We start from the raw sequence: 17,014 nt of genomic DNA on the forward strand, positions 1-17,014 counted from the left end.
AATGTCAGTAGTAGAATATAGGTGGTGGGTATGTGAGTGTTCAGTGCTTTATATTTGAAATTTTTCATAATAAAACATCAGGGGAGAAGGGGTAGACTTCATTCTCTGTCCTTCTGATTCTCCAAGCTCCATTTTTCTCACCTGCCTTTTTGCCCACTACCTGTTAGGTATTTCTCCTTGATTGTGAAATACATCTTCAGTCCCTACAAACCATTCCTGCTTTTCCTGTTTTTATTAAGGTTAACATCATTTTTCTAGTTGGGAGCACTTCTCAGTATGAAAGTCATATTTCTTTCCCTCCTTCTCCCATACCCTTAAATCCAATTAAGCTCCAAATTCTTCTGATTTTCACTTTATCTCTTTTCTTTCCCACTAACACTAGCTTAATTCTGCACCAGTTACACCTGCATCCTGGTAGCTATTTCCATGGAGAACTAGAGTAGGATAAATAAGAAAATAATTCACATGTAATTAGATGTTCCATGTCTTTTGACATGTTTGTGATAGAATGGTTCTAACAGTATACTGTATTGGAATTTACCTGGTTATTATAAGCCTTTAAACTTTTAATTTCAGCCTCGCAAACACTCTTGTCACAGAAAGCAGAATTCTACACTATGATTGGCCTCTGAAGACAACTGGTCCTGCTATATGAACTCTGCGGAAGTTGTCCATTTTCATCTTGGCAGATACCTGACACCAGTTCTATTATACTATTCTGCGGGTCTATTTTGCGACTAATTTCATCAAGAAATGAAGTTACTTACCAACAGATGCCCCAGGGGTGCTTCATTAACTGTCCTCACCACCACCTGATGGCTAGACTAGCTATCTGCAGGGAATAGCAACCCTAAACTTTTCCTATGTTAAAATGACTGTAGATAAGATGTAATATTTCAGGGTCTCAACCATCTGTGTATGTGTATGTGGGACTGGAACTGAGTTTTAAACAGAGCTTGGCTCTGTCAAAAGTGTTTCCCCCTCTCACTTGGTTGGCAAGGCACAAGGGCCTTTTAAAAAACCTTCGGGTCTTTGAACCCAGCCTTAGTCAATTCTTTATCAAAGGCTCATGGAAGTCGCTTTAGAAACACACAGTTCATCGTTTCTTCCAGATGTTTTCAACTTTATCCTCCGTGGAAGCCAGATCACCAGAGCCATTTAGCTGGTCTCTACCATAAGTTTTTAGTAAATTGTATTTGTAGCATATATGGGAAAATGGTAATTTCATGACTGCATGCATTTATTTACAGTTCCAAACTTTTGAGTACTTAAGTCATGCTACGGTAGGTGCTTTAAGGGTATCATTTAAATTTAATCCTCCCAACCATCCCTTGGAATAAATATTATCTCCATTTCACAGGTCAAGATACTGAAGCTCAGACAGGTTACATAACTCGCAAATGGCAGTAATAGGACTCAAACCCAGGTTTATCTATTTTTAAATCTGGTGGACTTTCCCACTAGAAAAGCAACAGGAAAATTTCACACTGTATCACACTATATAGCCTTAAGCATCTGTATAAATACCTTGACGAACATCGTAATTTTTACTTATTCCTGGTTTTAACCTTTTCCCCTATTTTTTAAATCAATTCAGTGATTTCCTCAACTATTTACTTTTATAGCATTTTAATAATACATTTTTAATAAAGTGCCTAGAATCCTTTTGGATTTATATTCCACTGTGGTATAAAGAAAAAGGAATAAAAAGTCCCTCTGAAATCCTGTAATTTTATTTAATGTTCGCTGGGGTTTTCTGGTGTTATTTGCTTTTATGAAACTTTCAGGTTTTTGCTCTGGTGTACACATGGCTTAAGTTATGAAATAACCGAGGCAAGCCTTCTACTTTAAACTGTCCTCCGGCGCTTCCAAGTCCAATGAGTAAATTTTACCTGAGGCTTGCACAGGCAACACATTTAGCCGTGGTATAATCAGATATTTGAGTAAAGGGAGGGAGAGTAGAAGTAGTTAATAAATGAAAGTTCATACCAGAAACCGTTAATATTGTGACTATTTCATTACTTTGGTCCCTTACTTTGACTGGAACAGGGTGTGACAGTTTACAGAATTCTCGAGGTCTACTTACTGGTGCCCTGAAGCCAGATCTCTTCACTGTTCTTCAGATTCTGTTCTAAAATCCTAAAGATATCTCTTGTCCGCTACAGAAGGTGCCTGGCAGGCTTCAGTCTGTGGGGTCGCAGAGTTGGACATGATTTAGTGACTGAACAACATAGAAGGTGCAGCTGATTTCCTCAGGAATCACCGTTTCCTGTCTTAAGTTCCTCTTTTGTACCATGCCATCTTTTCTGTCCACAGTCCTGTGTTCCTGACCACCTGGTGTCATACGGCCAATCAAATTCTGCCTCTCTAGTTTCGTCATTTTCTTGATAATGATAGGTGGGGGCCAACACGGATTTGGCTCTGTGTGGTGTCAGGTGCCAAGTTTCACGAATGCATCACCTTTTTTCACTCCAGCAACCCTTCTGCTGTTGAATCTCTTTTGCTCTGTTGCGCTGTCTTATCTAGGCACTCATCTCACACTTGCAGTCACCTTCACCTTTCTGACGTGTCTGCTCTGACAGCCCTGTTGCTCATAGTTTCAGGGTTTAATTAGCTGAGACACAGAAACCACTTTCCATTTTAAATTCTCAGGCAGTGATTTGGCAAAATGAGATCTACCAGATTTAGAGTAATGATGGAAAAGAAAGAACAGATTAGGTATCATTTCACGCTAGTTCGGTGTTATTATGTGAAAACGATGTAAATGTTTCACTTCCTTATTTCCAGTTCAAGTTGTTAGTGCAACTCAAGTAGAGACATAGGAATAAGAGAAACTACATATTCTTTGAAAATCGTTTATTTCAAATTATACACACATAAAATAAGACTGGGGTAAAGATTTATTTGTTTGCCATTTGCATCATACTCACTCCCCCAACTAAGGGTTTTCTCTTGTTACAAAATAAAGCAATTCTCTGTCATGAATTTCTTCCTTTCAGGGATTCATAGTCAAAATCTTTCAGAATACTAGTGCACTGAGCACAGAAAACTTTTATGTAGTTTATCAGATCGAGCATTTGCTAGTGGAAGGATCCCAGGGAGACAGAAAACTATTAATGAAATGTATCAGGCAGTTTAAACTCCCATTACACTGTTTTCCAGTAGTTCTGAGAAGGTTGTGCCTCTTATGTTTTTACTTCATGTCTTTTATATTTAGAAAATATTTTTTTCCTACCAAAGTGAATCTATTAAATAATAATTCAGCTCCCTACTTAAACTTATCAACAATAAATGTCAAATTAGAATTCATGATAAACATGAGATGACAACTGTGTTCTGGCAAAGACAAATCCAACGATGAAAACTTATAGGGGATCAAACCCAGGTCTCCTGCATTGCAGGCAGATTCTTTACCATCTGAGCTACCAAGGAAGCCCTTTATAGTGGGGAAATGAATGCTTTTCATTAGATCTTTTTTCCAAATTCTGAATACATATTCCCATTCCTATTTCTTTGCACTAAAGGTGCCTAAACGGAGAGCACTTGTAAGGAAAGTCAGGAGGGTAAGAAAACCATAAGGAACAGAGAATCTGGGGTAAGGCAGGAGGCCCATGCAGCCCCACCAAGTTATCTACAAGTTTTTCATACTGGATCTTACTTGTGTATTGAAACTTTCTCACTAAGCCATGCTCCAGTAGCTACCAATTTTCAAGTTCAGTTCAGTTTGTTAGGTCACAGCAAATGTCTGACACCACTGAGCTAGTTTGTGACTGGTAACTAGGAGAATGAACTCCGTGTAACTAGGAGTTAGTCTGAGCTCCTTGGCATAGGGCTCTGGAATAGTAGAAGAAACACTTTAACTTTCAGCAGGAAAGGAGAAAAGTTCTCATTGCAGGTCTATTCCTAGAGAAGAGGACGGTGCCCACATGGGCTCTCCCCGGAGGGAGGCACCCCCGTCTGGGCCAGCAAGTTCCACTTCCTCCTGTGTTGGCGCTTCTCTTCCACCTGCTCTGCTCAGACCTAGAGGCGGGTGTTCCCGTTTTATGGTTTTGTGCATTGTTAACCTCTTTTGCTGCAGCCTCTACCACGTGTTGAAATGCCTGCCAGCTGGGCTGTCCAGGTTATCTTTGAAAGTACCATTTTCTATTCATGTTTGTGTTTTGGTTACAAAGACATACAAGTCTTGACAGGTTTACCCCTAAGCTTACTTGCACTGTAAGCAATGTTCTTTTAAATGAATTTAGAAGGCATCATTTTTTAGCAACATTTATCTCGTATTATAACAGAAATCCTGTGCTTGGTTTCTACTTGAGCGTGTCTGCCTCTCTGTGACCCCGTGGACTGTAGCCCGCAGGCTCCTCTGTCCATAGAGTTCTCCAGGCAAGAATACTGGAGTGGGTTGCTATGGTCTTCTCCAGGGAATCTTTCCGACCTAGGGATTGAACCCAGGTCTCTTGTACTTTGGTTTATACTGAGTGGATGCTAAATAAATGCTGACAGATTATTTATAATTAACTATATCACAAGAATTTTAAAAAACGACTCCAAGGAATGACTCTGTTGACAATGAACCAAATTTCAAGAACACCTGACTTCTCTAGAATATAAAAACCTTTAAAAGTCATTATAATGTGCACAATATAGTTATCACTATTTTACAGAAACAGAAGCTAACTTTTCATTTTCAAAGACTGATGAACAATCATCCATTAGCTCTTGAAGTTGAATAACAGGAAACTGGACTTGTTTTTCAAACCATTTGGCAACTGTAAGAAGCTGCTGGTCACAAAATGCACGTCCAATAAACTGTAGTCCTATTGGCAACCCTTGGCTTGAGAGTGCCATAGGGACACTCACTGCTGGCAATCCTGAGGAAAGGAAAGAGACACATTAAATGTTGACCAATTCTCCACCCTAAGACACAGAGACCTCTTCCACTTTCCAGTGCCAATAGGTACAAGACAGGATAAGGGTTAAAAAAAAAAAACACAAAAATTATGACATGTATGTTTTTGTATCTTCCTTTGTTCATTTAATATATCTAGGAAATCACTGTATATCTGTTCAGAGACTGTTTTCATTCCTTTTTTACAGTTTCATAGTATTCTACCATGTGGTTTTACCATACTTTATTCAACCATTCTTCTATGGTTGGGGGGTTTTGATTGTTTTTAGTATTTAGTGATTTCACACCATGTCCCAGTGAATTACCTTGTCTATTTTTTCAGTATTCTTGAAAATTTCTCAGATGAAGAGGAATTGCTTCATCAAAAGATAAATGTATATATTAATTAGAAACTGCCAAATTCCCCTCCAAAAAAGTTGTACCTTTTGAACTTCCATCAGCAAAATGAGAGTTTCCCTACAGCCTCACCTATGGAGTGTGTTGCTAAGCTTCTTAGTTTTTTGTCAGTTTTTTAGGTGAGAAATAGTAGCTCAGGATAGTTTTAATTTCAGTTTTAGGGTATCTTGTTATGCCATAAAACAAGGAAGTTTTAAAAAATTAATAGGGGCTAGTTTAAGGGTTACATACAACTTGGAGAGGTTCCTGTTAGTTAAATTTGAGCATCAAAAATAATGAGAATTACTTATAATACATTGAATTTTTTAAAAAAGGAAAGCTGTTCTATAGAGAAGACTGCTAGCTAAGATACGGAGAAGGAATGATAGAAAAGTCAGCACTTTGTACTCTCTAATGCTGAATTCAGGCAAGGGTCATCAATAGATGCTAAAAGTGGGTTCAGGTTTATTGGGAAATACAGTCTCAACATATCATATCACTAATTGCTTACAACTGACAAAAGGAAAATGTGCCTTCATAAGGAAAACATCCGGTAGTTACTTCCTTAACCAAAGGATTCCCTTAGTTTCCACAGTGGTACGAACTGATATTAACTGTTTCTTGACATTTCATACTATGTATACAGTATTTGTGCCAAAAATGTTTAAGTCAACCCAATCATGAGGAAGCAATCTGACAAATTCAGATTATGGATGGGATATCCTACAGGTCAAGTGGACAGGACTCCTCAAAAAAGTCAATGTCATTTAAAAAATTTAAAAGGTGGAAGATTTCTTATCAGTAACTATGAAGGCTAGAAGAAATTAGCAGGACATTCTGTAAATGCTAAAGAAAAGAACTGTCAAACCAGAATCATATATCCAGCAAAAATAAACTATAAAAATGAGAGGAAGATTGAGACATTCTCAGAAGAAAGCTAAAAGAACTGGTTGCTAGCAGATGTACCCTAAAAGAATGGCAAACTCTTCTCCAAACAGAAAGGATATGATAAAACAAAGAATCTTGATGGATCAGGGAGAAATAAACACAGTAAACAAAAGTATACAGATAAATACAACTGACTTTTCCCTCTGCTCCTGAGTTTTCTACATTATGTTTGATGATTGAAACAAAAATCGTAACAATCTGATGTGGTTCTTAATAAAAGAACATAGAGGCCTGGGGGATTGTTCCAGACTTTAGTAAGAGATATCATAAACAAACATATGCAGGAAAAACACCCTATAAAAGGCATTTTTGGTACAATTGAGAAAACTTAAATATGAACTGTATTTGGGTATTATTGTATTTGTGTTAGCCTTCTTAGGTATGATGATGGATGTCTTTATTCCAGATGATTCATGCTAAAAGTATTTAGGGGTAAAGTAACATGATGTTGAAACTTTCAAATTAACCAAGTAAAAGCTGTGTATATGTGTCTGTCTGTCTCGGGGTAAAGGGAGAGAGGAAGGAAAAAGCAAATAAAGCAAAATGTGAACAAGGATGAACCCAGGCAAAGGACATAATGGGTATTCATTTTATGACTTTTTAAAATCTTTCTGTAGGTCTGAAAATTAATGTGTGTGTGTGTGGTGAGTGCAAGTGTGTGTATGCCCATAAATGCACACACACCCACATGAACACACACACAATCCTAAGTCTCCTAGAAGGACAAGCTATTGTGTTTAGGGAACAATCTAGCTAGAACCTAAGTCGAGGACCAGGACTGTCTACCTAAAAATCTGGAGAAAACCAGAATGTTCTTAAGGGATCCTCACCTGCCATATTGACAGCCTGTGTAAAGATGTCATCTTGGGCACTGCGCGTCCTGTTGTCTTCCTTGATGAATTCTGTGTAGGGCACTGCCTCACTCAAGGTCGTGGGAGTTAGCAGCACATCCACTCCAGAGTTAAAAACATTCACAAAATCATTAGCAATGAGCCGTCTCACTTTCTGTGCTTTGACAAAATAATTCTCATAATTTCTGTGGAAAAAAACAATAGTTGACATTTTAAGGGCTTTTTGTTATTTCTTTCAATGAATTCTCATGTATAAGACTTGTTAAAGAATCACTGGATTCGTGGCCTGTAGGAGCAGGTACCACTAAGATTCCCAACACATAAAAATCAATTTTGTTCAACCATGCTGTTATTCTAAAAGTAGATACAATTCTGCACATATAATCACAAATTATTAACACTTCCAGGGACATCATTAAACCAGAACATTTATTTTCAGGTGAGGAAAATCAAGGGTATAGCAACTAAATGACTTTCCAAAGGCTGCAAAGATTAGCGGTGGCAGAGGAAGGACCAGAATTTAGATCTCTGGAGGCGCATTCCAATCCCCTTTCTATTATAATGTCCTATTTCATCCATAGTTATAATTTTATAAGAGTTCTGAAGTTTTGGAGAATTCTAACACTAGAAAACAGGCTCTGGAACCAGTAACTGAGGAAAGTAGGCAGTGTTTGCAATTTTGTATTCTATAGACAGGAGTGGCCCAGAAATGGAAATGTGAAACTCCTAGAAAGATGCTTCACGCTGCCTACTGAATGGGAGAAGATATTTGCAAATGATATACCTGATAAGGTGTTAATATACAAAATATGCAAACAACTCACAAAACTCAATATCAAAAACACAACCAACCAATGAAAAAAATGGGCAGAAGACCAAAACAGACATTTTCCCAAAGACATATGGATGGCCAACAAGTACATGAAAAGATGCTCACCATCACTAATCATCAGAGAAATGCAATTCAAAACCACCATGAGATATCACCTCACACATTTCAGAATGGCTATTATCAAAGACAACAAATAACAAGTATTGTCAAGGATGTAGAAAAAGGGGAACCTTCATGCATGGCTGGTGGGAATATAAAGTGGTGCAGCCTCTATAGAAAACAGTATGGAGATTCCTCAAAGAACTAAAAACAGAATGACCACACCATGCAGCAGTTCCACTCCTGGGTATTTATCCAAAGAAAACAAACACATTCGAAAAGATATATGCATCCCTATGTTCACTGCAGCATTGTTTACAATAGTCAAGATATGGAAACCACTTAAATGTCCACCAATAGATGAATGGATGAAGATGTAGTATATATACACAATGGAATATTAGCCATAAAGAAGAATTAGATTTTGCTCTGTGGGACAACATGAATAGATATAGAGGCTATTATGCCAAGTGAAGTTAAGTGAGAGAAAAATATTGTATTATTTCACTTATCTGTGGAATCCAAAACCAAAACAAATGAACAAACAAAACTAAACAGAAAACATAGATAAACAGGTGGTTGCCAGAGGGGGAGGGTGGTGAGAGGGAAGGAGAGAAACAGGTAAAGGAGACTGAGTTACAAACTTTCAGGTATGAAAGGTACAGTGTGGGGGATATAGTCAGTAATTATGTAATATCTTTATATGGTGACAGATGACATCTAGACTTATCATGGTGATTGCTCTGAAATGCACAGAAATGTCAAATCATGATGGTGTGCACCAGGAACTGACCTAGGGTGCTGCAGGTCAATTATACTTCAAAACCAAACTCATACATAAAGTGATCAGATTTGTTGTTATCAGAAGTAGGAGGTGTAGGGGAAAGGGGAATAGGATGAAGATGGTCAAAAGGCAGAAACTTCTGGTTATGAGTAAGTACCAGGGATTTAACGTAGAACATGATAAATATAATAACACTGCCATATGTTATACATGAATGCTGTCAAGAGCAAATCCTAAGAGTTCTCATTGTAAGAAAATGTTTTTTTTTCCTATTTTTTTAATGTTGTATCTATATGAGATGATGGATGTTCCCTAAACTTATTGGGTAATAAGAAGTAATAAAGGATATGGTTACTCCCCACACTTTCAAAGTAAAGGACATTTACTTTCCTGAAAAGATTGAGGAATTAGCCAGACCCAGGAGTGACTATAAGTCAATGATGGAAAGAAAGGGGGAAAAATACTCTTTAGATCCTCCTGCAGCTGTTAATGCAGGCTGGCAAAAGGATTAAGTATTTTACTGATAACTTGTTTCCTCACCTGTAAAAATGGATATAACAATTCCAACCTTGCATGGACCAAATACAATGAGATAAAAATGAGAGATCTTTTTTATCTTGAAAGAATGCTATAGAAATACCAGATGTGTTTATTATCATTTGACCACAGGGTCTATAGGGTGATGAATGCAGGCATCACATATAATTTACCCAGCAGCTGATGGCTTAAATAACATATTAACAGCATTCCCCAAAACTGAATTCTATAAAAGAACAAATACTTCTATTAAATTTCTTCCTACCTACTTCTAATATGCTTCAAAAGCACAGCTTTAAACAATCGGAAAACTAGACAAAATGGAAGTCATTTTCAGACATGAGACAGCAGGTATTCAGAAAAGAAGGAAAGCAAACAGCAAAGCCCTTTGATTTCTCCATTAATCAAATAATAGTTTTTGTTTTCCAGCTTTTGAGATATAATTGGAATATAAAATTCTGTAGTTTGAAGGCTTGCAACATGATTTGACATATGTATTTATTGCAAAATCATTACCACAGTAAGATTAGTTAACACACTCATCACCTCAGAGTTTTTTGTGTAGGTGGTAAGAACACTGAAATCTACTCTCAGCAGCTCTCAAGTATGTAGTACAGTGCTGTGACCTAGAGTAGTTAGGTTGTACATCACATCCCCAGAACTTACCTTATCCGCGGGAGTCTGTACCCTTTGACCAACATCTCCTTTCTTTCCCCAGCAACTACCACTCCACTGAGTCTGTGGCTTTGGTGTTTTTCTTCCCCCCTAGATTCCACATATAAGTGAGATCATACAGTATTTGTCTTTCTCTGACTTATTTCGCTTAAGATAATGCCCTCAAGGTCCACGCATGCTGTCACAAATGGAGGATTTCTTTCAAATAATAAATAATACTCTTTTGAATAATAATGAATGTTCCATTTGAATAATAATGAATGTTCCACTGTGTGTGTGTGGGTGGGTATACATACACAGAGCATATTTTCTTTTTCCATTCATCTGCCAATGGACACTAGTTTGTTTCCATGTCTTGGCTATTGCGAATAATGCTGTAAGGTAGTGATATCTTTCCTTCAGCTATATACCCAGAAGTGGGATTTCTGGTTCATATGGCAGTTCTATTTTTAATTTTTTGAGGAATCCCCATACTGCTTTTCAGAGTATCTGTTCACAGTATTTTTGGAAAAAGGAATGCTAACTACTGGCCCTAAGGAGATGCACAGATGAATAAAATGCTTTCTATTCATATACATAATATATCCATATATGCCCATTATATATATGCAAAACTCCACGAAGCTGTTCAGTACATTCTTGCTTTTTCACACTTATCATGTCCTCTTAAACAGACTTGGTGGTATGAAAGATGAATCCTATTCACAAGATGGTGAAAAACTTATACCAAAGTCATAGTAATTTAGAATTCTTTCTTGGAGCAAACAGATACAGGATACAAGAGGAAGTTTGGTTGATTCACTAACCTTTTAAAGCCAGACCAATGTAACTTCCTGCTTAAGGCTCTCACAGCAGGAGGACAATGTAGCAATAACAGGGGACTTTTAATGAGGTTAAAACCCTTCAGGCTTCCTACTTAGCTAGCTAGAGCATCAGTGTTTTGTTTTTTTTTAATAACCAGGAGCCAAAAGTACCAAAAACAGGCCTTTACTTATGATTTCTAATTCAAATCATAAGGATTTTGCTTCCTTAGCAAAATTTATAAGACCTGACGGACATGCTACTACTTTACTCTGGAGTTTTCAAGAATGGGGAAAATTCCTGTATCGATTATCTTACTCTCTTAATAAGAAAAAGTTTCCTGAGAGGATTCTCCCTCTCACTACATCATTGAACCCTTCTCGCCTGGTTGCAGCATACATGGCTTCAGTAGACACGTCATTGTCACATCTGTGACCTGAAAACAAAAGAGATGAACATTACTTGAAAAGGAAGTAAAATTTTGACCTTGCTGTGACTCAGCAGGTCTAGAGTCACATTTGTGGCCAATACTAAAATTTCAGGAGATTGACTTTAATGGATTCTCTTCTTTACATGCCTTGGGACTAACTGACCCATCAGGAATCAAAAAAGAGAAGAAAATAACGAAGAGGGAAATTTGATTTGTTCACTCCCTCATTCATTCATTCATTTACTATGAGTTATGATGATGAATAGTGTGAGTATAATGCTAAAATGACAACAGTAAAAGGATCCACCAATTTACTTCTTTAAATCATTAACATCTCAGGCAACAATATTTTTTGTCACTAATAAATGAAAATGTTTGAGAAAACTTCCCTAAAAGTCCAAAACACAGGCACTTTACCATATTCTAGCCCATCAAATCTTGCCATGTTCGATGCCACTTCCGATGTACACAATACGTGGTAGCACATAATTGAGTAGCTGGTATGGGGCAGGGAGACTTCAATTACTTTGGCCCCTTCAGACTCGAAGAGATTAGCAGCTCTGGACCAAAGAGATTGTACTTCACTTGACAGTTCTGGTGTAAGATACTCCTAATTGGAAAAAGTCAAAATACAGAAATCAGAACATCCAAATAGATGGTTTTACAAAAATGTGTACTCCGGAACCTCTGGCAATATATTAGAAAACCTGATTAAATTGATAGTAGGTAGTTAGAAAAGACTGAACTAATTTAAGAGCATTTATGGCATGACAAGAACAATACTAGATATTGTGAACTGGATGTAATAATATTAAAGACTGGAGATCTGGTTGGAGAACTTATTAAATGTTCATTATGTATCGGGCATTCTGCTAGATGCTTTCCAAAGGTTCTCCCATTGAACGCTTTTTAACAGTCCTATGATGTAGGTACTATCATCCTTCATGTTATTAATGAAAAATATTGAGACTAGAGAAGTTAAGTAACCTTCCTAATGTTACACAGTAGGCAAGTAGGATCCAGGACTCCCAACTAGGTCTGTTTCTAAATCCTTAAAACTAGGCACACCTATTACCTTAATTGAAAATTTTAAAGATTTTACACTATTTCTCTACAGCAGTGCTCTCAACTGGGGGCAATTTTATCCTCTTCCTCTCAACCAGGGGACGTGTGGTAACGTCTACAGACAGTTTGACTTGTGGGGTAGTGGTGGTAGGGTAGGGTTGGGGGTGCTACCTCGAGGGGCAGAGACCAGTGATGTTGCTAAACATCTTACAATCCAAAAATGTACAGTCTCCCAGGACAAAAACTTATTGCTAAGCTCAAAATTAAACACTTAAAAGGTGAGTGATTTTACGTATCTCCTTTCATGTGCTCAGGTTACATAGCTAATAAAAGTGGCAAAGCAGCGATTCAAACTCAACCAGTCTGTCTCCCAAGTCTGTTGTCTGTATTTGACCTGACAGTACTTTTGTAAAGAGTTACCTTTGGAATTCCAATGCATAGTTTGCTCACATCTGTCAAACTGGGAAGCGTAAATGGTTTAACAGGATCTTGAATTGTGGTAGAATCTTTGGGATCATGCCCAGCTAGTATACCTGTAAATAAAAGTCTTTATGAGTGACATTGTTTTTCAGTGAATTGATAATGCTTTGAAACTATATGGAATCATATAAATACCCAACACAGTGGCTGCATCATCCACACATCTGGTTAAGATTCCTGGCACATCCATTGAATTCACCAGAGGAATGAGACCATGACGAGAAACTAGGCCATAGCTTGGTTTTAAACCAACCACCCCGCAGTGGGCAGCTGGATTTCTGGTTGATCCTCCTGTATCTGATCCTAAAGCCCTGAAATTTAAATGGAATTCTCTTTAGCAGGATAACATCTCTCTAATTATATCTGAAATCTATCTTTTTAAAATGTATACTTTTAAAATTGTTTTGATATACAAAAATAAAAAACATGCTCATAACAGAATTCTTAAAATATAGAAAACTGTAAAGATGTAACAGAATATTCTACCACTCTGAGGCAAACACACACTGCTAACATTTTGGCATATGAACTTTAAGTCTTTTTTTTAATGAACTTTTCTTTCACAGTTCAGGTCATTCTGTAATCATAAGTTTCCATCTCTTTTTTGCTTATCATGAGACTTTTTACTATGTTATAAAGATTATTAAAAATTTTAAATATGTAAATATTCTATCAATTGGCAATTCCCAACTGACTCCCAGTTCCTATCACAGGAATTATACAAACTTATACAAATCTTTCAGTTCTTTATTTTTTTCATTGAGGTATAGTTGATTTACGATGTTAATTTCTGCTACACACCAAAGTGATTTAGTTACATACATATATATCTAATTTTTTAAATATTCTTTTTCATTATGGTTTATCCCAGGTTACAGGATATAGTTCCTTGTGCTATAGATAAACCTTCTTGTTTCTCTATTCTATATGCATCTACTAACCCCAAACTCCCAGTCACAAGTCTATTCTCTGTCTACAAGTCTGTTTCATAGAAAGATTCAATTTGTGCCATATTTTAGATTTCACATATAAATAATATCATATGGTATTTGTCTTTCTCTGACTTACTCGACTTAGTATGATAATCTCTGGTAGCATCCATGTTGCTGCAAGTGGCATTACTTCATTCTTTTTTACAGCTGAGTAGTATTCTACTGTATACACATGCACCACACCTTCTTTATCCATTCGTCTGTCGATGGACATTTAGACTGTTTCTGTATATTGCGTACTGTGAATAGTGCTGCTATGCATGAACACAGGGGTGCATGTGTTGGTTTGAACTATTTTTTTGTTTGGATATATGCCTAGGAGTAGGGCTTCCCTGGTAGCTGAGTTAGTAAAGAATCACTTGCAATGCAGGAGACCCAGGTTTAATCCCTGGGTTGAGAAGATCCCCGGAAATCGCAACCCACTCCAGTATTCTTGCTTGGAAAACCCCATAGATGGAGGGGCCTGGCAGATTACAGTCCATGGGGTTTTAAGAGTCGGACACAACTTAGCAACTAAGCCATGCCTGAGAGTGGGATCGCTGGATCATACGGTAATTCTGTGTTTAGTTTTCTGAGGAACCTCCATACTGTTCCACAGTGGCTGCACCAACTTACATTTCTATCAACAGCGTAGGAGGGTTCTCTTTTCTCCACACCCTCTCCAGCACTTGTTTTTTCTAGACTTTTTAAGGATGGCCATTTTGACCAGTGTGTGGTGGTGTGGTACCTCATTGCAGTTCTAATTTGCATTTCTCAGTAATTAGTGATGTTGAGTATCTTTTCATGTACCTACTGGTCATGTCTTTTTTGGAGAAATATCCACTTAGGTCTTCTGTCCATTTTTTCATTGAGTTATTTGTTTTTTGTTGTTGAGTTGTACAAGTTGTTTGTACATTTTGGAGATTCGATTAAGCCCCTGTCAGTCACACTGTTTGCAAATATTTTCTCCCATTCTGTAGGCTGTCTTTTCATTTTATGGTTTCCTTTGATGTGCAAAAGCTTGTAGTTTGATTAGGTTCCATTTATTTTTGTTTTTGTTTCTGTTGCCTCAGAAGACCTAAGAAAACACTGGTACAATTTATATACATACAAATCTTATATCTTCTTTTAACAGCAATTTTATAGTATGCTTATACAAACTAAACACACCCCTCCCAGGAATTCAGATACAGCCATTCTGCTACCCCATTTAGAATCATAACTAGAAATGCATTCTGATTTATTTAAACTGTTATATTGTTGCAAACTAGAAGAACTGCATAGTAGAGTACTTTGTAGGGAGTTCCCTGGCAGTCCAGCAGTTAGAACTCTGTGCTTTCACTGGCGAAGGTCTGAGCCAGGGAATTAAGATCCCACAAGCTGTGCAGCCAAAAATAAATAAATAAATAAAGCACTTTATAATAAACACCTTTAAACATAAATCTTTGCCCATATATCTCTAGCTTCTAAGAGTTAATGGGTCAAAGGGTCTACCTGTCATTATAAGTTCTAAATATATTTTGTTAAATTACTTGTCAGGTTATGCCAATTTATATTCCCAATTGCAGTGAATCACACTGTTTTATCTTTCATGCCCTGGTAGCTCAGACAGTAAAGCATCTACCGCACTGTGGGAGACCCCAGTTTAATCCCTGGGCCGGGAAGATCCCCTGGAGAAGGAAATGGCAACTCACTCTTGTATCCTTGCCTGGAAAATGCCATGGACAGAGGAGCCTGGTAGGCCACAGTCCATGGGGTCACAAAGAGCTGGACATGACTGAGCAACTTCACTTTCACCATCACTGAATACTAGCAGTTCTTAAAATCTGATTATTTTGATAAAAGATTTGTTAATGTGCATTTTGAGTAATTTTTCACACTTATTTGTATTTGCATTACTCAGCTATGAAGCGTCTGTTCATTTCTTTGCTCAGTTACCTATATAGTCTGTGTTTTTATTAAAAAAAAAAAAACTTGACATTATGCTAAGTGAAATGAGTCATGAAAGCACAAATACTGCACAACTTTACCTATATGAGGTACCTACAGTGGTCAAACTCACAGAGGCATCAAGTAAAAGAGTGCTTGCCAAGGGCTGGGGACATGGGGCGGGGGCAAATGGGAGGCTTTTAAGGAGTACAGACTTCCAAGTTTTGCAAGTCTCTAGAAGCAAGTTCTAGAGACTGGCTGAGTGATACTGTGAATGTACTTAACACAACTGAATCGTATACTTTAAAAGGATTAAGATGAGAAATTTTAATTGTATGTATATTTTCCACAATTAAAAATTTTTAACTATTTCAGGAAAAGAGGTTTTTCTGATTAGAAAATTGCAATGTCCACTGTAAAAATTAAAATATTCATATGATCTGTAAAGTGAAATTTCTTATAATCAGTCCCCAGAATTACCACTTTTTATGTATATTTATCCAGATACTTCCATGCAATTAACATATTCACATATGTAATTGTTACTTTTAACAGAAATAAGGTCATATAATACATATTGTTCTGCAACTTGTCTTCCACTTAACAGTGTATTTTGGATTTCTTCCCATGTCATGACATAGTGCTGTAACTCATTCTTTTTAGTGGCTGCATAGTACTCCTAGACTTTTCCTGTTTTAAAAACTATTATAAAAGAAACAGATAGGGAAGGAAACAAATCAGAACATGTGACAATCTGGGCCCATTCAATCTGGAATCACTTTGGGCCTGAGCCCCTCCTGAGTACACCCAGACTGCAGCTTTGGGCTGCACAAGTCTCCTACCTGTCAATGGTCCTTGTATCTACAGAAAATGCAAACTAACTGCCTTTCTTACCAAGTCCTCTGGAGCCACAGAATCAGATTGCTGCTTTCACGGTTTCTAAAAGGACACGTTTTCTTATTAGGATTCCCTGACAGCTGTGTAAAAGTAAAACCTACATTTCCATAGGAATTATGTGTCAAAGTGCCACCTTCTCAAAGCACATTCAGTAAGATGAACACTAAGTGGGGTGATGAGGATAGAAAAAAGCACCTAAGCTTGCAATCCTCCCTTGTCAGAACTCTCATTAATATTAATGTGGTACTATAAAATTCCACAGAGATAAAATGAAATGGTTTCACTTGTTAACAAGATTTCAGGGAAACTAAAAAAAAAAAAAAAAAGAAACCTGTAGAATCTAAATCTCCATAGCTCTAAAAAAAATATAAATAATTTATTGATTGCAATGCCTGTGAAACAGCTTAGTTTCAGTGGATAATTAAGGAGAGATA

At 37.2% G+C, this 17,014-nt stretch overlaps 1 protein-coding gene across 2 annotated transcripts in view; it reads right to left on the reverse strand.

The window, feature by feature from the left end:
- Positions 1–2,841: 2,841 nt before the first annotated feature.
- The window catches only part of QRSL1 (glutaminyl-tRNA amidotransferase subunit QRSL1), a 28,533-nt gene continuing 14,360 nt past the window's right edge, over positions 2,842–17,014 (reverse strand). For both annotated transcript variants that reach the window (XM_070450023.1, XM_070450025.1), the window contains 6 exons: positions 12,919–13,094; positions 12,724–12,836; positions 11,656–11,848; positions 11,127–11,244; positions 7,060–7,265; positions 2,842–4,868 (listed from right to left, as the gene is read on the reverse strand). In XM_070450023.1, coding sequence (XP_070306124.1) covers positions 4,651–4,868; positions 7,060–7,265; positions 11,127–11,244; positions 11,656–11,848; positions 12,724–12,836; positions 12,919–13,094 — 1,024 coding nt within the window. In that variant the 3' untranslated portion in view covers positions 2,842–4,650. The remainder of the gene's footprint in view (positions 4,869–7,059; positions 7,266–11,126; positions 11,245–11,655; positions 11,849–12,723; positions 12,837–12,918; positions 13,095–17,014) is intronic.

The sequence above is a fragment of the Odocoileus virginianus genome, chromosome 19 (genome assembly GCF_023699985.2).
Source record: "Odocoileus virginianus isolate 20LAN1187 ecotype Illinois chromosome 19, Ovbor_1.2, whole genome shotgun sequence".
Lineage (NCBI taxonomy): Eukaryota > Metazoa > Chordata > Mammalia > Artiodactyla > Cervidae > Odocoileus > Odocoileus virginianus.